The 23,301-nt window shown below is 59.3% G+C and overlaps 12 protein-coding genes across 12 annotated transcripts; 7 read left to right on the top strand and 5 right to left on the bottom strand.

Moving 5' to 3' along the window:
* Positions 1-29: 29 nt before the first annotated feature.
* Positions 30-3,794, top strand: MVES1_003560 (uncharacterized protein; the record flags this gene model as incomplete). Its single annotated transcript, XM_056208375.1, has 1 exon — positions 30-3,794. The coding sequence occupies one exon, from the start codon at positions 30-32 to the stop codon at positions 3,792-3,794; it is 3,765 nt and encodes a 1,254-aa protein (XP_056064350.1).
* Positions 3,795-4,023: 229 nt separating this feature from the next.
* On the top strand, positions 4,024-5,922 carry SAC7 (GTPase activating protein (GAP) for Rho1p; the record flags this gene model as incomplete). Its single annotated transcript, XM_056208374.1, has 1 exon — positions 4,024-5,922. The coding sequence occupies one exon, from the start codon at positions 4,024-4,026 to the stop codon at positions 5,920-5,922; it is 1,899 nt and encodes a 632-aa protein (XP_056064349.1).
* Positions 5,923-6,034: 112 nt separating this feature from the next.
* rpc25 (DNA-directed RNA polymerase III complex subunit Rpc25) lies at positions 6,035-6,866 on the bottom strand (the record flags this gene model as incomplete). The annotated part of the gene is made up of 7 exons (XM_056208373.1): positions 6,035-6,055; positions 6,162-6,372; positions 6,399-6,462; positions 6,489-6,575; positions 6,606-6,702; positions 6,729-6,815; positions 6,843-6,866. The coding sequence occupies 7 exons, from the start codon at positions 6,864-6,866 to the stop codon at positions 6,035-6,037; spliced, it is 591 nt and encodes a 196-aa protein (XP_056064348.1).
* A 109-nt stretch (positions 6,867-6,975) lies between these two features.
* Positions 6,976-8,529, top strand: MVES1_003557 (uncharacterized protein; the record flags this gene model as incomplete). The annotated part of the gene is made up of 1 exon (XM_056208372.1): positions 6,976-8,529. The coding sequence occupies one exon, from the start codon at positions 6,976-6,978 to the stop codon at positions 8,527-8,529; it is 1,554 nt and encodes a 517-aa protein (XP_056064347.1).
* An 87-nt stretch (positions 8,530-8,616) lies between these two features.
* On the top strand, positions 8,617-10,224 carry MVES1_003556 (uncharacterized protein; the record flags this gene model as incomplete). Its single annotated transcript, XM_056208371.1, has 1 exon — positions 8,617-10,224. One exon carries the CDS (start codon positions 8,617-8,619, stop codon positions 10,222-10,224), a length of 1,608 nt encoding a protein of 535 aa, XP_056064346.1.
* A 182-nt stretch (positions 10,225-10,406) lies between these two features.
* On the bottom strand, positions 10,407-10,800 carry RPL38 (60S ribosomal protein L38; the record flags this gene model as incomplete). Its single annotated transcript, XM_056208370.1, has 3 exons — positions 10,407-10,453; positions 10,495-10,693; positions 10,798-10,800. 3 exons carry the CDS (start codon positions 10,798-10,800, stop codon positions 10,407-10,409), a joined length of 249 nt encoding a protein of 82 aa, XP_056064345.1.
* Positions 10,801-11,005: 205 nt separating this feature from the next.
* On the top strand, positions 11,006-11,570 carry MVES1_003554 (uncharacterized protein; the record flags this gene model as incomplete). Its single annotated transcript, XM_056208369.1, has 3 exons — positions 11,006-11,070; positions 11,165-11,229; positions 11,287-11,570. 3 exons carry the CDS (start codon positions 11,006-11,008, stop codon positions 11,568-11,570), a joined length of 414 nt encoding a protein of 137 aa, XP_056064344.1.
* A 341-nt stretch (positions 11,571-11,911) lies between these two features.
* On the bottom strand, positions 11,912-12,533 carry MVES1_003553 (uncharacterized protein; the record flags this gene model as incomplete). The annotated part of the gene is made up of 4 exons (XM_056208368.1): positions 11,912-11,921; positions 12,019-12,163; positions 12,189-12,237; positions 12,264-12,533. The coding sequence occupies 4 exons, from the start codon at positions 12,531-12,533 to the stop codon at positions 11,912-11,914; spliced, it is 474 nt and encodes a 157-aa protein (XP_056064343.1).
* Positions 12,534-12,575: 42 nt separating this feature from the next.
* RDH54 (helicase) lies at positions 12,576-15,375 on the bottom strand (the record flags this gene model as incomplete). The annotated part of the gene is made up of 2 exons (XM_056208367.1): positions 12,576-12,674; positions 12,703-15,375. The coding sequence occupies 2 exons, from the start codon at positions 15,373-15,375 to the stop codon at positions 12,576-12,578; spliced, it is 2,772 nt and encodes a 923-aa protein (XP_056064342.1).
* Positions 15,376-15,441: 66 nt separating this feature from the next.
* Positions 15,442-17,468, top strand: cut23 (Anaphase-promoting complex subunit 8; the record flags this gene model as incomplete). Its single annotated transcript, XM_056208366.1, has 2 exons — positions 15,442-15,560; positions 15,587-17,468. The coding sequence occupies 2 exons, from the start codon at positions 15,442-15,444 to the stop codon at positions 17,466-17,468; spliced, it is 2,001 nt and encodes a 666-aa protein (XP_056064341.1).
* Positions 17,469-17,564: 96 nt separating this feature from the next.
* On the bottom strand, positions 17,565-20,687 carry MVES1_003550 (uncharacterized protein; the record flags this gene model as incomplete). Its single annotated transcript, XM_056208365.1, has 1 exon — positions 17,565-20,687. One exon carries the CDS (start codon positions 20,685-20,687, stop codon positions 17,565-17,567), a length of 3,123 nt encoding a protein of 1,040 aa, XP_056064340.1.
* A 76-nt stretch (positions 20,688-20,763) lies between these two features.
* On the top strand, positions 20,764-23,295 carry MVES1_003549 (uncharacterized protein; the record flags this gene model as incomplete). The annotated part of the gene is made up of 1 exon (XM_056208364.1): positions 20,764-23,295. One exon carries the CDS (start codon positions 20,764-20,766, stop codon positions 23,293-23,295), a length of 2,532 nt encoding a protein of 843 aa, XP_056064339.1.
* Between the last annotated feature and the right edge of the window lie 6 nt (positions 23,296-23,301).

Below are 23,301 nucleotides of genomic sequence, written 5' to 3'. Positions count from 1 at the left end.
GGCCGCGGCGCCCCGCTCATTTTTCCAGCATGAACCGATTGCGGTCGCCATGGAGTGCACAGTCTCTAGTTTCCGCGCGGCGTACGTTGGACGGCGCTTCAGCGCGCTCGTCCATCCTGCCTTCCTTCCATGCGACGCCGTCAGAGAACATGCGCGGGGATGCTTTTACGTCGAGCAATGCGTCGAGTCATGGGGGCGAGCATGAGCCTGTTGCACGGCCGTTTCTTGCGCTGCACCACTTGCGCAAGCTCTCGGAGCAGTGTGTCTTGGACGCGGGCGAGCCCGTTGCGCTGCAGTGCTGTGCGGGCCTGATTGCGGTGGGGTGTGCGCAAGGGCCGACGTATGTGTTTGACCTTGCGCAGCGCCTGCGCTGCGTCTGCAGCGCGCCGAGCGTATGTGGACTGCAGCACCGCGTCACTGCACTGGCGCTCTCGGAAGATGGCAGGACGCTGGGCGTGGGCCATGCGTCGGGGCACATTCTGCTGTACGATGCACAGGCACAGGGCGCATCTATACGCCACGTTGCGCCTGTATCCATGGCGCAGATCGGCGCAGGGACGTGCGAAGGGCACCTGGAAGGCGCCGCCATCACACACCTGCACTTTGTCGGGCGTCGCAAGACGGCGATTGTGAGTGCCGACGCCCACGGACTCTGTTTTTTTCACTCTCTTGGAAAGATGCTGGGTATGGCGTCAAACGATACTCTGCGTGTTTACGGACGATACCCACCCCATGCCTCCGATGCGCTGTGCGACGTCGCGACGTTGCCGGTGGGCATGGTCGAGCATGTAGCCGATCAGCACAAGTTCGTGGCTCTGCTGCTGCCGCAAAAGCTGCTCCTACTTGGCCTGCAGCCGTCTGCACGCACATGGTGCCGGAGCTATGCATCACGCCGAGGAAAGCACTGCGCGCTGGCCTGGTTTCCTGCCACGAGAGATACAGAGACGCACCATCCCAAGCTTGCGTTCGCTTTTGGCCGCGAGCTGCGCGTGCTGCACTTAAAGGCAGCGCACGTCAAGCCACGCAATAAGCACGATCCGAGCCCTACTGCCGTCGTGCTCTCGGAAGAAGCGCTCGCCAACGCTCCCGCGCCGATTGTGCGCATGCAATGGGTGCATCGCACGCTTCTCATGCTTGTCACGCCCGACACTTGGCTCTTGTATGACTTCCGGCTAGGCGCGTACACGGAATGGCAGCCGCACGATCCACTTGTTGTGCACGCGCGCGACACAGCGGCATGGGAGACCCGGCTGCGTGTGTGGCACAGCAAACTGTTCATCTTGGCGCACGGCCGTGCGTTTGTCGGGGATTTTGTCCCATGGGATGCGCGGCTTACACAGCTCGCCGACGCACACGATGACCTTGGCGCGATCCAGCTGGCCCTACACCTTTACCACGGCCACGGCGTGGGCTCTGCGATTGGATTGCCCGACGACGCTGCGGCGCGGCAGCACACAATTGCGAACCGCATCGAGCTGCTGGAAGAAGCAGCGGCGCGCAACCTATTTTCTGCGCGCTCAGTGCCCGATGAAGTACGCGCGGCGCTCGCGCGGCTGTGTGCCACTGCTGCAGTCGCCACCGGCCGCTTTGACTTTTTGTTCGGCAAGCTGTATGATATCTACGACGAGCACGGTGTTGAAAATGTATTTGTGCACGAGATGGAGCAGTTTATCCTGCAGGGCGAGATGCCTACGCCCGCGCCGCGCGTGATGCAGCGCTTGTTGGACGACTGTGCACGCCATGGCGAGACGGCGCGTATCAATGCACTTCTTCTCCGTGTAGATCCTCTGCATCTGGATCTGGACCAGGCACTCTCGCTCAGTCTCAAGCACAGGCTCTGGGAGGCGTACATATACCTTTGCACCGCTGCCTTGCGCGATTACACTACGCCGCTCGAGGCACTGCTTCGCAGCGTGTACAGCTACCTCGAGGGCAACACTTTAGTCGGGGATATCTACCAATTGTTTCACTTGCTCGCGTCGGTGGGGGCCGGCGTGCAGTATCCTGGAGACGATCCCATCGACGATGCAGCGCTTGCGATCGATGCCGTGTACACGCTCCTCCTTTCTCCGACGCTGCACACGTCTTTGATGTCTACGGTGGATAGTGTGTACCCATACCTCTCCATGGTCTTGCAGCTCGATGCCGAGGCGTTTATGGACGCAATGGATTTGACATTTGAAAGCGGCTTGCTTGCAGAGCACGCCGGTACACGCATACCCACGCGCCAGCATATTTGGGATGTGCTGTACACGCTCGGTGCGTCGGACATGTGCTCTGAATTCATTGCACTGTTCCTTGCGCACAACGCCGCAAAATATCCCCAGTTTATCCACTTCGCCACGCACCAAATGGCGTTTCTATTTGCCGTGCTCACTCGCCCACACTGCACGACGCCAGAGAGCGATCGCGAGTTTGCGCTCGAGTGTCTCTTTTCAGCACACGCCTTCACTTTTGAAAAGGAACAGCTGGATACATTGTACGCTGCACGCTTGTGGCGCGTTTACGAGTACGGCCTGCGGAAAGCAAACGATTTTTGCGCGCTGTTTGCCTTTTATCTTGCAAATATCGACGATGCTCAGCACTCGCCGGGGCAGCTCTACGCGCGTGTGGCAGCCATGTTTGCTTTGCAAGGCATGAAAAGCGCCGCGGCACAGCAGCGCTTGGTCCCGGTGTTGTTTGCAGAAAAAGAAAACGTACCAGACGCACTGCTCGGCGATCTTGCACGTGTCGTGATACGCTTTTTTCCAGACGCGCAAAAAGACATGGTGGCCGCACTGGCTGCAGAACCGATGCGTCAGTACCTGTTCCTTGTCCCCTACTTTCCGTTGGACGCCAAGCGTGCACACACCTCTACAAAAGCCATGCGCCGCGCATGGATCGAGCGCTCCATCGAGTTTTGTCCGTGCCGTGTAATCGCATTCCTCGATGCATATCCCCCGGACTTTTTCGAGCTGGAGCATGTATTGCGCACTGCGCAGACGCACAACACATTCGACGTGATTGTGTATGTGCATGCACGCATGGGCGACGAAAGCGCCGCGATGGCAGTCGTCGATGCACAGGCTGCTCTGCACGCCGCAGCATTGCTCGACGCAATCGACAAAGGCCAGGACCGGCTGGAAGACAGCTCGGCAGAGCGCGTGATGCATTCCGGCCGCGAAACGACGCATGACCTGCAAATCCTCTTTCGCGTTGCCGTGCGAATCGCCCTGGAGCGCTCCACAGGCAGCATGGCGGACCGCGCCGAGGCGTGCGAATTATGGTACCGCGTCCTCCACGCGCTCATGCAGTTCCTTCATACCCTGCTACAGCCCAGTGGCAACGGCGTTCATATTTTGCACGCGCTGGGCCCGGGGCCTTTGCTTGCACACGCACTGCACGCTGGCCATGAAATGACCCAGGAAGCGCTCGGCGTTATGCTCGCGTCTGTGCCTTCTGAAACGGTCTCTTTTCCGGATCTTTTCAGCCGCCTGGCCAGTCAGCAGTCCGTATCGTACTCCGAGATCCGTATCGTGCTTGACGGAATGCTCTCCGCGTACCGGTTGCGCTGTGAGGTCCTGTCGTTGGGCGCGCGCCTCAACGAAGCAGACGCCGTGCGTCTCTTCCACGCGCTTGCAAAAGAGCGTGGCCTCGGCTGGCTATTTCCCAAGCACATACACTTGTGTGCTGCGTGCAATCAGCACGCTTCGCAGCCGTCGCCCACCGCTCCCCGTGATCTACCGCCGCTCCTCACCCTCAGCCGCACGGGCCAACTGTACCACGCAGCATGCCTTCACACCTCGGTCGCGTGACGTACTCCGTATGTAGTTTAGTCATCCTTTGTACAGTTTTCTCGTACGTGTCCACGTGGCACGCGCCGCGGCAGCGCAGACACGCTGTGCCGATCTTGTCCACGTCGGAGTATTGCATTGCATGCAGCCGCTGCATCTGGCAGGTGGTGGCGTGTGTTGATTCCGTTGATTTCTAGGCACTTTATTTTACCACTCACTTGCTACCTGCTCTACGTGCGAGCGCGTGACCATGACATCGCCCAGCCAAGAAGAAGCGGCGTCGTCGCTGCATAACCTCAAATCGTGGTGGAGCGCATTTGCGCGCCCACTGCCACAGCGAGAGGAGCGTCTGGAACCAGGAACATCTCTGTTTGGTGCACCTTTGCACCTTGCATTGAAGCACTCGAGTGTGGGCATTAGCTTGGCCAACAAGGAGGGTGATCCGTATGTTTGGGGGTACGTTCCTGTCCTGGTCGCCAAAATCGGCCTGTATTTGAAACGAAATGCAACCGATGTTGAAGGCGTGTTCCGCATTGCTGGCTCGGAGAAGCGCATGAAAGAATTGCAAACTCAATTCGACACGCCGCCACTGTACGGCAAGAATGTGGACTGGACTGGGTACAATGTGCACGACGCAGCGTCTTTGCTGCGCCGCTTTTTGAACTCCATGCCGCAGCCAGTGATTCCAAAAAACAAGTACCGCGACTTTCGCAATGTCCTGTCGCGCTCCGAGGACGATATGGACGGTGCGATTAGCCAGTACCGTGCCTTGATTCTGTCGTGCTCGCCCGCGAATCAGTACTTGCTCCTATACATCTTGGACTTGCTTGCCGTGTTTGACAGGAAGTCTGACACAAACCTCATGAACGCAAACAATCTTGCGATCCTATTCCAGCCGGGCTTGCTCAACCATCCTTCTATCAAGACCAAAGAAGACCATACACTGGCCGTGCGCGTGGTTGAATTCCTCATCACACAGCAGGACAATTTTGTCCTTGCGCTCTGCTCGCCGCCACCGGCGAATGTGCGGCCCGAGGAACTCACGGAAGGCGCACCGCCGCTGGACGCGGGAGAATACACTATTATCCCGTCGGATTCCGACGAGGACCTGGGAAAAATGGAGGCGCACGTCGGTGGTGGGGCGTTTCTTGCAAGGACCAAGCCCGAGCAGCAGCAGCAACAGCAGCAGCAGCAGCAGCAGCAGCGGCGTAAACGGCTCTTGCAGCGCGGCGATCGACCTCTGCATCCCCCGCCACCTACCAAGGAGCAGTTCACGCAGTATGTCGTGCCGAATCACGACGCTGCGCAGTCATCGCCCAAGCCGAAGCGCGATAGAAAGGTTCACGTCCGTACGCGCTCCAGTTCACATTCCGAGCCGCATATCCGACGAACTGTTTCTCCAATGACGCCCGACGAAAGTGCGATTAATTCACCCGGGCCTTCCACGACGGCGCATACAAGATTCAAGGGCTCAGACTCCCTCTCGCCTCCTGTGGTGCCCACGCGTCCCAAGCTCGGACCGCGCTCGGCCTCGGCGACCAGCTGGATGGAGACGGTGCCCAGCGCAAAGGTTCCTTTTCCGAGCCCCTTGTCCAGCGAGCAACAGTATTATTTCGAGTCTTTGCGTTCGCCAGCGACAGCGCCAGAGGATGCACGCGAAGCTGCGCCTATCAGCGAGCAAGAGAATGTACAGCTTCCTTATCCTCTTAACCAGGGTCTCTCTGGCTTGGGGCCCGTAATCGAACCTTCCGACAAGTCGGCGCACGAAGCGCCGCAAGCGCCGACAGATGATGCACATGCAAGAGAGCCTGCCGTCTCGACGCAGGTCGCACAGGCCGAACCACGCCCAGTGCCTCAGACGCCTACCGTGGAAATCGAAGCGGCTTCGCCACAAGCAGAAGAGCCCGACGCTGTTTCCACTACGGAGAAGTCCGAGCATATGCCGTTGGCGGGAGACGAGCCTGCGCCAGAAACAGTGCCTGCGCCAGAGTCTGCGCCAGCGCCAGAAACAGTGCCAGAAACGTCAGAGCCTGCGCCAGAGTCAGTGCCAGAGCCTGCGCCAGAGTCAGTGCCAGAGCCTGCGCCGGAGCCAGAGGAATTGATTGCGCGCCTGCGGGATGCATCGATTTCCGCGTCCAACGAAGGCTAATGGCAGGCCTTTTATGTACATCCTTTCCTTTTTTGTTCACGCTCTAATATGCAGGGACGGATTTTCACAAGGACGCAGAGGCCAGTGCTGAGTGCGACGAGTATTTATTCCTCTACGGGAACCTGTTCTGCGCCTGCCCACCACGAAACGGGGCCTAATCCTTGCCCCGCGATAGACGCAACTATTTTATACGATGCATAATTTGCAGCACTCTTTGATCCTGGTGCGCCTGGCAGGACCCCTGCTGCGCTGTGTGTCGCCGTAGGTTTCCCTTCCGCGGCCGCTGGGCCAGGCTCGACGTCCACAAAGCTATCCGACTCGATGGCGAACCGTATTGTGTCGCCCATGTCCAAGTACATGCGCTCGTCTGGCGCCGAGAGTAACGGATCTGCTTTGTGTGCTTCAGATGCAGGGTCGAGCAGCCAAAACCACGCTTGTTCCTGGTAGTCGCTATTGTCAGCACATTGCTAACGTACAAGGCTGCAGGGTATGGCAGCAAGTGCGGCGGAATATAGATATCGTCGAAAAATCCCATAGTAACTGGTGTTAGTGTGCACCAAAAGTACCTCGTATAGACTCGCTGCTTGACGAGCTGATGCGCCCCACAAGCACCTCGTTGGTGAATGGCCGAAAGATTACTAGACGGAAGCGCACTGGCGTGAGACGTGCAATGAAAAACGTACCTGTATAGTACAAAAACCCATCACCCCACCGCACACGGCCTTCGCTCGCATCCAAAATATCATTTACACAGATGCACAGGCCCACATCCTGTAAAATCTAGCGTGAGCATGTGTGCAGCCTACCCTATTGGCATATTTGGCTTTGATTTGGTCTACCAAAGCATCGGCACTTGGCATCGCAAACTGTTTCGGCTCGACATGAATTGTATCCTGCCATGAGCACTGCACACGACGCACCTCAATCTCGGACAGCATAAACATCCTCACGCAGCGTCACGCCGCGAGCGCAAGCAACGACCGTGCAGCGCTTTTTTCCTACACTGCCACGTGCCGCATCGTCGCATTGTACCTCCACCCAGCGGAGCGCGGAATGACGGCAACCGACGTGCTGAGCGATGCTGCGACACCTCTCATTGCAGAAGCGCAGCAGATTGCAAAGACGGCACACCTTCGGGATGCCGAGTCAGAGCAAGATGAAGCTGCGCCCGAGCCAAAAGAACACAATCTCGTGCGCGCGATGCAGCATGTCCAGCAGCCATGGCTCGCTGTGGAAGCGGTGCCTACTCTGCGCCTCGGTGCGGTGCGCTTGTCTGGCCTGAGAGATATGCGTCCAGGATTTCTGCGTACTCTATTTCACCCCTATGTAGACGCAAGCGTCCCCGACACTTTCTGGGCGCGGCTATGGTACGGAGACCGACTTGACTATGCCGTACCGGGCCAGCCAACCACCTTTACATCCCTATTGGAAGGCGCTGCGTCGCTGAGCAGGGATCTCTCGCGTTTGGAGCTCGTTAAAGGAATTGATGTGGCGCTCGAACCGTCAAAGGTATCGACGGCGCATCCCGGCGAAGACGTCGACATTGTTTTGCGCGCCAAACAGAGCGGCCGCTTCTTTCTCAAGACAAACACGAGTGTGGGCCAGAGCGAGGGAACCGCGTCTATACAGGGCAAGATTCGGAACATGTTTGGTGGTGCAGAGAGCTTGGAGGGCAGTGCGACGCTCGGGACAAGGACAAGACATGCATACAACCTTTTGTTTGCCACGCCCGTGCTTGCAAACCCCGATTTGTGGGCGAATGTATCGGTCTTGTCGCAGCACCGCGATTTAACAAGCTACCTGAGCGCAAACGAAGGAAAACATATGGCGCGCACCGCGCTCATGTGGATACCGTTTCCCGGCATGCGCCACGAGATTGCATACGAGGCGAGTCAGCGTCACTTTCACCACTTTTTGCCCAGCGCCTCGGTCGCTGTCCGGCGCCTAGCCAAGCCCACGCTAAAGTCTTCGATCACCTACATGGCGGAGCACGATACCCGGGACGATCCATTTATGACCACCACTGGCTCTTATTTCAAGACATTGCTAGAGTATGCCGGCCTGGGTGGAGACACTTCGTTCCTGAAAGGCGAATGCGAGTACGGGATCTCGCGTACATTTGGCCAAGGCTGGGCTTGGTCCTACGGTATGCGGGGAGGCTGTATGCATTCGTTGGATGAAAAGCCCGTGTGCCTAAGTGATCGGTTTATGCTTGGCGGTCCTACCGACGTACGCATGTTCCGCCTGAACAGTTTGGGCCCGAAACAAAAGTGTACGTGCGGAGCGAAACTAACTTTAGACGACGCTTTGGGTGGCACTGCATTTTGGGCCATGGGCCTTGGACTCGCTGCTCCTCCGCCCTTCCTTCAGGACTGGCCGCTCAAGCTGCACGCGTTTGCGAACATGGGACAGCTCGCACAGACGCCGCGAAACAAGCCACTCTCGTTCTCGGAGCTGTGGCAGCCATCCGCTTCCGCTGGTGTTGGGCTCTTTTTCCAGCAGGGTCCAATCCGCCTGGAGCTCAACTTTGGCCTTCCCATCGTCGCCCGGCACCTCGACGGCACGCGCAAAGGCTTCCAGTTTGGCATTGGCCTCGACTTTCTGTAGTGCCGTACCTCTATAGAGCACGTGATCAAAAGTGGCGGGTGTCGCGACAGGGACGCTGCAGTTGCGATCGCGCGGCGTTTCACGAGGATGGCCGACCGCGGGCCTGCGAAGCCGTACAACAACATGTTTGCTAAATACAGTAGCGGCGGCGCTGTTGCGCCCAGTGGGAAGAGCGAGCCGGCACAGGACTCGCTCGTGTACCCCGCACTGCATCTCTACCCCTTGAACGACACGTTTGCATCGAAACAGATTAACCTGGGCACGTCGGGCCCCCAAAACCGCATCAAGATCGGGCGTTATTCGAATGCCAAGTCCGTGCCGAATCCTTTGAATGGCTATTTTGACAGCAAAGTTCTGTCGCGCGCGCACGCCGAAGTCTGGTACGAAGAGGGCAAGGTATATATCAAAGATGTCAAATCTTCCAACGGGACGTTTGTGAATGGTACACGCCTCTCGCCAGAGTCGCAAGAATCTGAGCCGTACGAGCTGCACGGTGACGATGTTGTGGACTTTGGCATCGATATCCTCACCGACGATAACAAGGACATTTTGCACCACCGCGTTGCCTGTCGTGTGTTTCTTGTCGTGACCCCCGAAGACGCGCTCAAGCTGCGCAGCGACTTTACAAGTTTGTACCGGGGCGGTGTGCATGGCGGCACGTTGGGCAATGCGGGGATATGCCCTGGCGCGGAAGGCGGCCTGCGACGCGGAAAGCCGGGCGTCAACTTTGACCACGTCATTTTCCGTTTGCAAAACGAGCTGCAAAAAAGCAAAATGGTGGGCACGGAGCTATCTTCCTTAAGCAATACGATCCAAAATATATACGAGACGCTGGGCGGTGGTGTAGCGCAGACGCAGACTGCTCCGTACCAACATCTTGTTCCTGCTCGTGAGGGCCAATCAAACGACGCACAGCACCACCGCTCTTCGCAACAACATGCTGCACGGGCGGTTGACGAAGTGGCGATCGCGAGCTTGGAGACACAGCTGAACAGTACCCACGCGATCCTTTCTAGTCATGTGGAACGTGTCAAGAGCTTGGAATCGACACTCGCTGCGTACGAGAGCATTAAGGACGAGGTTGCTGTGTTGCGGCAGCAGCTCGACTCGACCAAGCGCGACCTCCAAGTGCCGATTCCTCCGGCGCGCGACGACCCTGGCTGGCTTGCATTTGGGCTTCCGCAGCGAGTGTGTGCCGTGCAGGCTGAAGATGCACGCAGTGATACAAGCATGGACACGATTGTGGGCGAGCAACCAGCAGCGATTGCAGACACACACAAAAGCACGTCTGACGACGGTCCTTTGCTCGAGCGGATCATGAAAATTGAGGCACATTTGCTAGAGGCCCTAGCGGAAGGAGAGCAAAAGGACATTGCGCACATGGAGAGCACACCCTCCGCGGTAGATGCGCTGCAAAAACGTGTTGGACAGCTCGAGGATTCCACGCGGAATACTGTATCCGAAGATACCAAGTTTACCGAACTTAAGCTTATCTTGGAACGCCGCTTGGAAGAGCAAGCACGCGCATTCCAGGAAGAGCGCGAGCAGATGCGAAGGGAGATGGATACGTTGCGCGCGACAGGATCTTCGCACGATAAAAAGGCGTTCGAGCAACGCCAGCACGGATGGCTGCTCCTCTTCGCATGCGGACTTCTTTTCACGCCTATTTACCTCAAGTATCTGTTCAAAAAGTGAACAGGTAGACATGTTTTTGTAGAAAATAATACGACATTTGTATAACGCGACGCGTATACAAACGCAATGCTCGGGAACAAATGAATTTTGTATCTTGGCTACAGCGAACCAAAGCGCAAAAGGGCCCGATACAGGTATCCCGCAGACCCGCACCGACTCTAAGAATACCAGATGGCGCATACCTAGGCACCACGAACGTGCTTGCCGCCAATCTCAATGATCTCCATTTCTGCAGTGTTAGCACCGGTTTGGGCAGGGAGGAATACGTACTCGGAGGAAGAGATTGCCTGAGCTTATTGGCCTTCTCGAGATCATCCACAACAAGGGTGTACAGGTAGCGTGAGCAGCGTAGCTTGAACTTGGTCTGGACTTGCTTGGGGCCAATAGCAGTCTTCTTGATGCGCGCGGCCCTCGCGTCCTTGCGGCGCGCAATCTCGAGGAAGTTTTTAATGTCGGTAACCTGCTTGGGCTGTAAAAAACGCAAGTGCGCAGGTGTTAGTACCACAGTACACAATGTGAGACGGTGCACATATACCGAAACAAAATGATATGTGCGCCATTCTCCATACACACCATGCTGTCGATCCACTGGACGTTAAGAAAAGTGCCAGGCGCTGAGCGACTGTAGACGCGGCGCACGCACTGATATACACGTGACTAACTATAACATACACGTGACTACGCGCGAGCGGCCAGGAAAAGGCGGCACGGCCAGCATCTTTTGCTCGACCACCCTAAGCAAAGTACGTCGGAGCACTGCACCTTGAGCTAACCATTGCAGATGGCGAAGAACGACGTCTCTCTCGGGACCAGCGGTGATGGCAAAATTATTTTTGGCGTGGCACAGTACGTACCGCACGAGGCCGGCGAGCGCAATGCACTCTGCATCGTCGGCCGCACGCCAAGAACCCTACTGACGCTTTTGCAGCATTTACGCCAGCTTCAACGATACCTTTGTCCATGTGACCGATCTCACCGGCAAGGAAACTGTTGTTCGTGTAACTGGTATGTTGTCTCTTGCATCCTGAATGCTCGCGTAACGAATTTGTACTAACAATACAGGTGGTATGAAGGTCAAGGCGGACCGTGACGAGTCATCCCCTTACGCTGCTATGCTTGCTGCACAGGACTGTGCCGCTCGCTGCAAGGAGGTCGGCATTACTGCTGTTCACATCCGCATCCGCGGCACCGGTGGTGTGCGCTCCAAGGCCCCTGGCCCTGGTGCACAGAGCGCTCTCCGTGCGCTTGCCCGTGCTGGTATGCGCATTGGTCGTATTGAGGACGTGACCCCCGTTCCCTCTGACTCTACGCGCAAGGCCGGTGGTCGCCGCGGTCGCCGCCTGTAAACGCATCCAGCAACCTGGTTTATGTGTTGCACCCACGGTACCGCTGCGTAACGAAATGCGTTTCGTCCTACGTATATTTAGCTTATGGGACTGTATGAATGACGCTTGACATTGCAAGGTCATTGATGGAGCGCCTATCCAGATGCCAATCAAAACTTTGCCTCGGAAGAGGCTTTGACCTATACTAAGCCGCCGTGTTCTCTCCGTATTTTTCCTGGAACTTTTCGTACATCTAAGTTTGTCAGACGCTATGCTGGTGCAACGCACCTGCTGCTGCTCGAGTATATCGGCGGTAGGGAGTCCCAGTTGCTATAAGCGATGAGCCTTTCCGTTCGCGCCACCTACTCGTTGCTGGTTATCGAACTGGAGTCAGATCGGACTGGCAGCGGGCGTACCATCATGCGTTCTACCATGGCGCTGCATGTAAGCATAGAGAAGATGTACGTACCGCGACTCTCCGTCCAAATCGCTCAATTTGGACTCCTCTGGTGCGATGCGCGACGTATCGATCTTGGGCTCATGCACGTATACGTGCTCCCACCATGCATTTTTGTCTGCCTTCTCGAGGTGGACACTGAGGATTTTATCGTCTGCTGTTAGCGTACGCAGAAACTGTACCAATCGACCAAGTACTGCCGTCCACAAGAATCAGTTTCGCAAGCTCGCCCTGTTGTTAGTGACGCCGACCCGCACCTCAGTCACAATTGCGCCGTGGATAGCGACGCGCAGGCTTTGCCGTTTCGTATCGACGCTCACTTGCTTGGCCCTGGTCCCTTGTGGCAGCGTAAAGCAAAGCTCGACATACTCGAGCGTCTGCGTCCACCGGTACGGCAGGCCAGCCTGTTGCTGCTTCTCGCTTTCATCTAGCGCATGCATGGGCATGCGGTTCGCGTTCCGCAGCGTTTCGAGCTGCTCCAGCGCGGGGTCCGGCAGTTCGTCCGGGGATGGTTTGCCAGCAGTCATGGCACTGCACGTGGGAGAATGTGGAGAAGTATGGGTCGCTCGCTACACTTCTACGTCGCTCGCAGCCTCTGCTTGCTCGGACACGATGCCAGGCCCTTTGAGAAATACATAGGAAATGAGTCCCCCTTGTAGCTCTCCGTGCTACAGTGAGTCTTGTCAGTGTACGTACCTCTCCAAGTTTTGTATATTTCTCCACAAGACGCGGCAAAATAGGGGTATCCGCAGCATGCGGCACAAGTGTCGTAGACGCCTCGTCCTCCTGACACGGCGTACCTGCTGCGCTCCATTCCGTGTGCTGAATAGTGCCAATCTGCTGCAAAGTAGGATCGTGCGAAAGCGCGTCGTGCCTCCGCCGAAAGTCGTAGTGCCGCATATCGCCCAGCTGCATGGCAAGCTTTCTGCGCTTGTCCTTTTCGAACCGCGTCTCTTGCTGCAGTACCGATGCGCGGACAAAGCCTGGGCGCGTGCTGTGTGGAATCTCCGCCTGATCCTCTTCCATCTCAATATGCTTGTGTGGGTCGGTACCTTCTCCACCACACGAACACCGAAGCTGGTCGTGCGAGAGGCACTGGGTGTTGGTATGGAGCGTAAAGATGTCTTTGATCTCCTCCAACGAAAAGGAGTCGCGTGCCGCAGCGGATTCCTGGGCAGACTGCGCTTCAGTGCCCATGAGCGCATCGCTGAGCCCAATCTTGGTCAGTTGCCGCTGGTATATTTTTTCGTCCATGGTGCCGACGAGGAGCAAACGATATATAAAGCAAGGCTTCATTTGCCCGTCGCGATGAATCCTTGCCATCGCCTGCTTGTCCGTGGATGGATTCCAGTCGCTGTCAAACAGTACGAGACGGTTCGCGCCGATCAAGTTGAGGCCCACGCCGCCGGACTTGGAGCTGAGAAGGAAGACAAAAGGGTCCTGCTCGCTGCTCTCCTCGCTCGTCCTGTTAAATCGATTGACTAGCTTTGTGCGCATCTCCTGCTTTGTCTTGCCGTCCAGCCGCAAGGTAGGAAACTTTTGTGCGTTGCAGTACGTCTGCAGCAAGTCCAGTGTCGCGGTAAAGTTGGACACCACAATCACGCGGTCATTGGTCTCTTTCCGGATGGCCGTGAGCAATGCGTGCAGAGCAGAAAGCTTGCCGCTCTCACGCACGAGCCGCATGTTGAGATCGTGGCCACTGGACGCGGTGCGCAGCAAGGTTTCGCCCGCTTGGAGTAGCGGCTGCGTTGCAGAATCGCTCGGCGGATCCGTGAGCGAAGCACGGAGGTACTCGGGCGAATTGCACAGCTGCCGCATGAGGGTAATGTACGGCAGGTAGTTGCGCTCTTCGCCAAACACAAGCTGGTGGTTGACAAACTCGGAAAACATGCCGTAAATTTTGCGCTGGACGGTCGAGGGCGTGCAGAACAGCACCATTTCGTGCTTCGGCGGCAAATAGTTGGACAAAATCTCGGCGGTGCGCCGCAGAATGATGCCTTTTGTGACAAGCTGAAGCGCATGGCTGCGCGCGCGGCCCAGCGCAGCGGCCTCTGGCGAGCCGTGCGGCATTCGGCTGCGCATGATCGGGTCTTCAAACACGCGCTTGAACACCGAGTACTGGTCAAACATGCCCGGGTATACAAAATCGACCATGGTATAAAACTCGCGCAAGTCGTTTTGGATCGGCGTGCCGGTGAGCAGGATCCGCCTGCTGGTCTTGAACAGGTCGAAGCACTTGGCCGTCTTGGTATCTTTAGACTTGAGCCGGTGGCCCTCGTCGCACACCACGAGCCCAATCGGTGGCGTCGTCTTGGCGAGCTGTTTTGCACAGCTGCGCAGGCGCTCGTACCCAATAATCAAAACCTGGTACTGCCGCCCGCTCACAAAGCGCTCCACTTCGTTGCGGCCGTCGCCCTCGACGGCAAGGACACCAATGGAGCTGCGCCCAATCCATTTGCGAAACTCGCGTTTCCAGTTCATGACAAGCGTAAGGGGACACACCACGAGTGCTTTCTCAATCGTGCCGGCTGTGACAGAGGAGAAATAGCAGTTTTGCCGCAGGAGAGTGACGATCAAGGTTATCGTTTGCAGCGTCTTGCCGAGACCCATTTCGTCGGCAAGAATCGCACCTTGGCCGCGCAGCGCATCGCCTTGTTTCAGCGAAGTGATGCCCATCGCCGCTTCGTACAGAAAACGCACGCCGTCGATTTGGTGGGGCCGTAAAACGCGCGTCAAGGCAGGCTCGAGCACGACGTCGACCACCGGCATTCCACGGCCATAGAGCGCTCTGTGCTCTTCGTTGGGGCGTGTCATGACAATCGCGCCGGGCGCGTTTGCGTCGTACCGCGCGTGCGGCTCCTGGACCATACGGCGCGCAAGCGGCGCGTCGCTTGGCTTTTGCGCAGGTGCATAAAACTGCGACACGGGCGTCGCGCCGCGACACACACGCTTCACGGCTACATGCTTCGGCGCGTCCTCCTGCTCTGCCACAGGGTCCATACTGCGCTCAATTAAAATCTCCTTTCCGCCCACGTAAAGCTCGTCGCCGTCCCGCACGCCTGGGCGTCGAAACGCGGCGTTGGTGACAAGCAGCTTGCCGTCGTGCACGCTGCGAAGCGAACATGTCGTGCCGTTCCCATGCAGGACAAGCACCGCGTCGCCTTCCCACGTCTTGTGCTTCCGCATCGACGGCGTGCGCCATTGGCACAAGTAGCTCGGCTCGTGCGTAGGCGGAGCGAGCGGCGCGGGTGGCGCCTCAGGCGCAGGCTGCGGCGGCGCACTGCTCTCGCCCGGCACCTTGCGCTTCGAAGGCATGTGAAACCTGGACAGCAGCTTGCCTTGCGCCTGCTCCGACTGAAACGTGGCCATGGCGCTACAAGGTCGCCAAGACGCGCAAAAGCACGTGGCAACACAACACGCCTTCTTGCCGACACAATGGCGCGGTTCGACGCGCTGGAGGCCTTGGATGATTTGACGTCTGGGAAGGCGCGTGCGGCACTACGTGAAGCAACGCGCCACCTCTCGGAGCGCGGCTTGAGTGCTGCATCGCACTGGTACGTGCGCAAGAAGCTTACCACAGGGCGCTCGAATTGCTGCATAGTATCCCGCGGAGCAGCGTGCCTGTAGCGAGCACGCCCCGGAGCAAGGAAGGGGGCACCTTTCCCACGCATTCCACGCCTGCGCTCAATGTGCGTTCGCCGGCGTGGAGCGAGCACCAGAGCACGAGTCGGACGGTGTCGGACGGCGCAGCGTGGCCCTGGCGTCCTTCGCCAGCGGACCTTGCGAGTCCTTCGAGCGGAGTGCGATCGCCGGTGCCGCCACACACAGCGCACCATGTACGATTTGACCAAACCAAGCTTTCTTCGCCGCTCGCGCCGCGCACCTATACCTTTGCGGACCAAACAACGATACCCTATGAGGAAGCGGAAACGTATGCATTCGCGAAATCGTGCTTTGACCAGCGCCAGTACGACCAATGCGCATGGCTGCTTGAGCGAGAAGCAGTGCTCTCTGAGAAGGCGCGTTTCCTCCAGCTCTACGCGCGCTTCCTCATCTTTGAGCGCGACCAGGACGAACAGGAGCTGCTGCCGCCGCTGGCGTACGCAAAAAACGCGCAAGGCACTGGCGCGCCTGCGCCCAACACACCCTCGCTTGTGCCCCTCCTTGCGCCGCTCGTGCACACCGAGGACCCGTTCCTCCTCTTTCTCAAAGGCGTCCTTCTCCGGCGCCTCCACAAGCGCGTCGAGGCGATGGACTGCCTGCTCACCAGTGTGCGCGCTTTTGCCTACAATTGGAGCGCATGGCAAGAGCTTGGGCGCACACTCGACAATACGAACGCCGAGCTCGAGCAGATCATGGACCTGCTTCCCAACTCGTTCATGAGTGTCTTTTTCATCGAGTACGCGTCGCGCCAAGCGACGCAGGCTGACGCGGCGAACCTCGCGCGCATCGATGCGCTCCTGCACCACTTTCCCGGCTCTACCTACCTGATCACCTCCAAAGCCCAGTCTCTCTACCTGCAGCAGCAGCTCGAAGAGGCAGCCGATACCTTCCAGCAAGCGCTCCAGCTCGATCCGTTTCGCATGGATGGCATCAGCGAGTACTCCAACACGCTCTACGTGTTGGACCACGCCGGTGCACTTGCGCAGCTCGTCCAGCAGTTTGCCAAGATCGGCAAGGACCGCCCCGAAGTGTGCTGCCTCATCGGCAACTACTACAACCAGCGCAGCGACCACTTCCGCGCGATTGAATCGTTCAAGCGCGCGCTGCGCCTCGACCGTGACTATGTCGCGGCCTGGATCCTGCTTGGGCACGAGTACTTGGAGCTAAAAAACAGCCACGCAGCGGCGGAAATGTACCGCCGCGCGCTGGAAATCAACCCCCAGGACTACCGCCCGTGGCACGGCTTGGGGCAGGTGTACGAGCTGAACGAGGCGTGGTCGTACGCGATCCACTACTACCAAAAATGCGCAGCCATCCGCCCCTATGATGCGCGCATGTGGGCGTCGCTCGGCGTGTGCTACGACCGGCTGGGGCGGAACGGCGATGCGATTGCCTGCTTCAAGCGGCATCTCACATGCCCTCTCACCCAGATGGAATCGGTGGATGCCATCTCGCGGATCATCGACTTGTACGAGCGCCAGGGCGATACGCTCAACACCACCATGTTCCACCGCCTTCTTGTTCAGGTCGTCGACCGCGCCATGGACCGCGTCGACGCTGGCCTCGTCGCGCGCTTTGCAGTGAGCTACGTCATTGCCGCGCAGTTTGAGATGGGCGAGCTTCAAGGCAAGCTCTTCCGCGCCAAGGAGCGTGCCGACGAGTCCAGCACGCGCGTAGAACAGGGCGATGTGAAGCGCGCGTACGAATACCTGCAGAAGGTGGTGCTCGCCGGGACAGACATGTCGCCCATGGCGGAGGAACTGCTCAACAAGCTCTCTGCGCGGGGCGATTCCAGGTAGTGTATGCTATTGCGCGGAATCTAGCTAGTGTATGCCATTGCGCGCGATTCCAGGTAGGTTGATGCCATTGCGCGCGAATCCTTAAAGCTACATAGCCTACATCGCGGGGCGCATCAGAATCTTGCGCTCTTCTGCAACCAGCACTTGGCCTACAGGGGGAACAGCGTCTTCTGCATAGGGAATTGTCTTGATGATGCCTGCACGCGCACGCACCGTCGAGCTCGACGGTGCAGCAAGGAGTGACTGGATCAAAGCGGGCTCCGTCTCGGGAATGCCCGTCTCGTTCCGCGCGCGCTGTTCTGGCGTGCGTGCAATGTTGAGCGTGGGAAGAGACACGGTGTTGGCCAAGTAGTACTTTCCGGGCTGCGACGGCTCGAAATTGGGAGGGGCGGTGCGCCGCGCATGCTTTCTTGTGTGGGTCGTGGAGCTGGACTTGCGTGGGCTGGGCGTGCCGCGCAATTGCCGGTCCTCGGTAGCGTCGTACCACGTAGACTCGCTCGTGCGCGCCTCGGAGTGCACCTCTTTTCCAGCAGCATTGCCGCGCCGCCAGAACCATGGGCCACGCTTGGCGGGGATCGTGCCGGGCTCGTCGGCATGGTACTTGGTATGCATCTTTCGCGAGGCAAACGTGCGCTTCGCCTGCGGTTCGGGAGGCGCGCCTGCCGCGCCATGCGCGGCAAACTGCGGCGAGGGCTCCGTTTTCGTCACAGGCGGTTTGCGCGTTGGCTTGTGCACCTCCTCCATGTCCTTGTCGTCCTCCTCAAAGTTCCACATCTGGAACGGGGGTTTCGTGACCTGGGGCGTGTATGCATACATGGGCTCTGCACGGCGGTGGCGTGTCTCTGCAAGGCTCGCGTAAAAGACGGGCTGCGACGCCTTGTCTGTCTTCTTCACCGGACGGCCGCGAGAGAGGACCGAGTTGGGCTTGGTGACAAAATCGATCGGGAGTGCGGTACTGGGCTGCTCCATAGCAAATTCGGTAAAGAGGCCCACGACACGATCCTGGTACGACCACGCGCCTTGCGTAGCTGCCTCTGGCACCGGCGGCACGCCCAACACCTCGCGCTCGTCGGGAATGAGGGGGTCGAGGGGAGGAAGAAAAGGCGCGGTGGAAAGGTCCGCCTGTCTCTCGTGCATGCCCAGCGCAGGCGTCCGTAGCTCGGCACGGTCGTCCAAAATATAGGTAAACTCCTGCATCGATTCGACGGGAGATTTAATCGCTTGTGCCATGCGTGGCAGCACACTGTTCCGGAAAAGATCGCCAGGATCCACTGGAGGCGCAGAATTTCTCCCTGCAACAACGGGCGCCTGGGATCCGGGTGTGGTGTGGGGATGCACTTGGATGCCCGAATCCCAATCCGTTTGGACGCGCTGCAGGGACAAGTCAAAATACGCCCCGAGCTTCGAGGCGCTCCTGTCGTCAACGGCTTGGCCCAGCATACTCAGCGATGTATCCGCAAAAGACACGGCTGGCTGGAGGCCGACAAAGGTGGAAGGGGGTGCCTCGACAGGAGGCGCTGTTAAGGGCGCGCTCGCCTGGTCAAGCACGGAGGGCGGCCGCGGCGCTGGCGCTGGCGTGGCAAGCGGTGCGTCGCCAAACAGCTGCGCCATGGGGGCCTGGAGGCCAGACATGCGTTTCGTCTGGTGCGTGGTGTGAACGGGCGAGGCAAGCATAGACAAGACGCCTTTGGGCGCCTCCAGTGGGCCTTGAACAACGGACTGCGCGCTTATATCGCCGGTCGTCGCCCAGTCTGACGTGTGGTGCTGCGGGAGCGCGGGCGTCAATACCTGCTCGAGCGACTCTTGGGGGCGCATCAAAGGCGGCGGCACGCCGCCGCTGCCCATCGCCGCTGCTGTGTGTGGCGAATAGAGAAAAGAGACGCCGCTGACGTTCCGGTTCCCCTGCGCTAAGCGCGCCGGCGATTCGGCGTCGCTCCAGCTGCTGCCGACCTCGGCAGTCTGCGGCTTTTGGATGTTGAGCGCCTCGACGCTGAGCAGTGTGGCTGGCTCCCCGGCAGGCTGCGGCATGGGCGGATTCATATCAGCGCTCGTCTCCCACTCTGTGCGCTCGACTTGGAAGCCGAGGTTGCGCAGGTAGGCCATGCGGTCGTGCAAATTCGGCGAATCAACGCCGGGCTCTGCAGCAAAGGTCCAGGTGGCGAGCGGCGGCGCAGGACTGGCGTCGCGCTCCGCCGGTGGGCTTTGGTTGGCGTACTCGTCAAGCACAGACGCCATCGCCGACGCCTGCGTGCCGTCGTGGGTGTCGGCGCGCGCCATCGAAGCTGCGGGCACGCGCGGTGGAGTGGGCGCTTCGTCGATCGTCTCCATCTCCTCCTGCAGCTCCTCAAAGCGCGGCTCGATGGGGTCGGCAAACTTTTGGGGGGCGACGCGGAATTCGCTCGCGCGCTGCGTCGGCATCGTGCCTTGGGCAAACGGCGACTCGCGGCGCGCACTCTTGAACGAGTCCGACTGCCGGCTGTGCGAGGAGCGCGAAGGGATCGGTGAATGGCGCATAAACTCGTCCATGTGCATCGCGGGAAGGACAAATCCGTCGTAGTGCTTTACGCGGTGTGTTTCGCGCGTTGAGCCGCTGCTGCTGGAAAACTCTTCGACGAACGCGCCGCTGCGCGGCTTGAATGTCGACGCGCCAGCAGCGATGGGCGGCGAGCCAGCCTCTGAGCCGCTGGTCTGCGTAAAGTATTCTCGCGCATCTTGCGCCGACTGCATCGTCGCGCTGCTGTTGGGCGACGCAAACGCAGAAAAAGGGCGCCCCATGCGCTCCAGCGCACCGGCCGCGATATTTGGCGTATTCGCCACGCTGCCGATGTGCGAGGATATGGGTGAGAGAGAGTCGAACGGCTCGGTCCGCACGTCTGCCGCATCCGTGGACGCATTCCACGCTTGGATACTCACGCCGTGGTACAATGGGCGCGGCGACACGTCGCTCAGAACGCCAGCAGAAGGCATGCGGCGGGGGCGCGGCGCATCGTCAAACTCAGTCGTATCGCGGTGCTTGCCAAGCACCGTCGCGCTCCTGCCTATCGTCTGGAACGACATGTTCCACGTCTCGGGAAGCGCAGGCGCCGGTGCATTGCTCTCATGCGCCACAGCGGCATCATTCAAATACGACTGTAGCACATCCTGCGTAGGAGAGATGCTGTTATTCGTCGCGTCGGCATTGGCATACGCCGCGACACGCGCGGCTTGCTCTCCAGACATGCCGCGAGTGCGAAAACAAACGAGGGACGCGCGCGTGTTTTTAACGCCACGTGGCGTGGCGCGCTTGCCAGACGCCATGGCGCAGCTATTTGCGGGGATGCGTGCGCACCAGGTGTTTGGCGCGGATACAGAGGTAGGCAAGACGATCTTTTCGACGGGATATGCACTTGCAGGCACTCTGTGCTCCGCTGACGCGAGCGTGCGGGGACCGCGCACGCTTGCGCCGCGCGCAGATGCAGAACGCGTCGCGTACTTGAAACCCGTCTCGACCGGGCCCCCGCACGAGATGGATGCGGGGCATCTGCAGCAGTATGCGCCGTGGGTGCACAGCTCGACGATGCTCCAGTTTGCAGAGCCAGTCTCGCCGCATCTCGCGTCTGTGCAGAAGGCTGGGACACTGCCGCACGACGCGCACGACGCACAGATTGTGAGCGGCATCGGCGCCTGGCTGCTGCAGCAGGCGCGCGCATCTGTGCCAGCGGCTGCGATCATCGAGACCGCAGGCGGTGTCAACTCGCCCGCGCCGAGCGGGTCGTCCCAGGCGGACCTTTTGCGCCCACTGCGCCTGCCCGTCGTCCTTGTCGGCTCCAGCAAACTGGGAGGCATCAGTACGACGCGCTCCGCGCTGGAGAGTCTGCGGATGCGTGGGTACGATGTCGAGGCTGTGCTCATGTTCCCTTCGCAGCGGTACCAAAACGATGCGTATCTGCAATCGCTCTTGGCCGAGGAGTACGCAATTCCCGTCTTTGCTCTCGGCGGGCCCAACGGAGACGGCTGGGGCGCGCCGCCGGTACGTGCCGTGTGCGACGAGGAGGACCATGCACGGATGCGTGACTACTACATAGGCCTCGTCCATGGCCGCGAGGACGGCAGCGGCACGAGCATGCTCGATGTCGTGCGGCATTTGCGCGCAGCGCACGCCAAACGTCTCGCCCGCCTTTCTACCATGGCAAGCAAAACGCGCGAGGTGTGCTGGTGGCCATTCACCCAGCACGGGCGGTACACGGACGAGGACGTGATGGTCATCGACAGCGCCTACGGCGATTTCTTTGCGGTGCACAACAACACACCGCAAACGTCGCTGCTCGCGCCTGCGCTCGATGGGTCCGCTTCGTGGTGGACGCAGGTGTTGGGACACGGTCATGCCCGGCTCGGTGCGGCGGCGGCGTACGCTGCGGGGCGGTACGGCCATGTGCTGTTCCCAGGCGCGACGAACGAGCCTGCGCTCGCGCTGAGCGAGACGCTGCTTGGGAAGCGTCCTCTCTCCTTCAGCGCGCCCGGCCACGGATGGGCAAGCAGGGTGTTTTTTAGCGACGATGGGAGCACGGCTATGGAAGTCGCGCTCAAGATGGCGATCCAGTCGTCGGTGCGCCGCTATGCCGAGGGCGAGGGCGAGGATAGGGAATGGCAAGTACTCGGCTTGCAAGGCAGCTACCACGGCGATACGATCGGCGTAATGGATGCGTGCGAGCCGAGTGTGTACAGCGACCATGTGGCGTGGTACAAGGGACGGGGCTACTGGCTTGCACCGCCCACTCTGCGTGTCAAGCACGGAAAGGTCCACGTCATTGTGCGCCCCAATCGCGACTGGGCGCACTGGGAGCGCGATACAGCGCGCGATGAAATACACCTCGCCACGTTCGACTCGATGCAGGAGGCGTACGACGTCACTCGTCGCATGCAGCACGGCGAGCTGTACGAAAACTACCGCGCGATGCTGCACACAACTCTCACGCGGCTGGTCCGCGACGAAGGGCGCCGCTTTGGCGCCTTGGTCCTCGAGCCGCTCGTCATGGGGGCAGGCGGAATGTTGTTTGTAGATCCCCTTTTCCAGCGGTGCTTGGTCGACGTGGTGCGCGAGCAGGCAGCCTTGTTTGGCGGCAAACATGTTTCCCGCACGCCGTCGCAGTGGCAAGGCCTTCCGGTGATCTACGACGAGATCTTTACCGGGCTCTTTCGCATCGGCATCCCCAGCGCCGCAGACGTGCTGGGCACAAGCCCGGATATCGCATGCTACGCCAAGATCCTCTCGGGCGGCCTCGTGCCGCTCTCAGCGACACTTGCATCGTCCAGCATCTTTGACACGTTTGCGCACTCGGACGAAAAAACACGCGCGCTCTTGCACGGCCATAGCTACACGGCGCACCCTGTTGGCTGCAGCGTCGCGCTCGAAACGTTTGCGATCCTCGATGAAATGCACATGCGCGGCGACTGGGCCAAGCACCAGGAGGACTGGGGAAGCACCACAATATGGAGTTTCTGGAACAAGCAGTTTGTGCAGCGCCTCTCGGCGTATGCACACGTCGAAAGCGTCATGGCACTCGGCACTGTCCTGAAAATCGCGCTTGTCGATCAAGACGCGGGGTATGCGTCCAACATTGCCGACACGCTGCTCCAACGCCTCCGCACGATGCATGTCCAGACGGCAGAGCACCCAGCGTGTCCGCCCAGCGCCGACGCGCACGCAAGCGATGATGCCTTTTGCATCCATCTGCGCCCGCTCGGCAATGTGTTGTACGTGATATGCAATATGAATACATCCCCTGCCATCCTGCAACGGACACAGGCGGTGCTGGGCACACAGATCAGACACATAGGCATGTCGTAGCTATCT

Source organism: Malassezia vespertilionis, chromosome 8, assembly GCF_029542925.1.
Source record: "Malassezia vespertilionis chromosome 8, complete sequence".
Lineage (NCBI taxonomy): Eukaryota > Fungi > Basidiomycota > Malasseziomycetes > Malasseziales > Malasseziaceae > Malassezia > Malassezia vespertilionis.
Note: the sequence above shows the minus strand (reverse complement) of the source record. Positions and strands in the feature narration are given on the sequence as shown.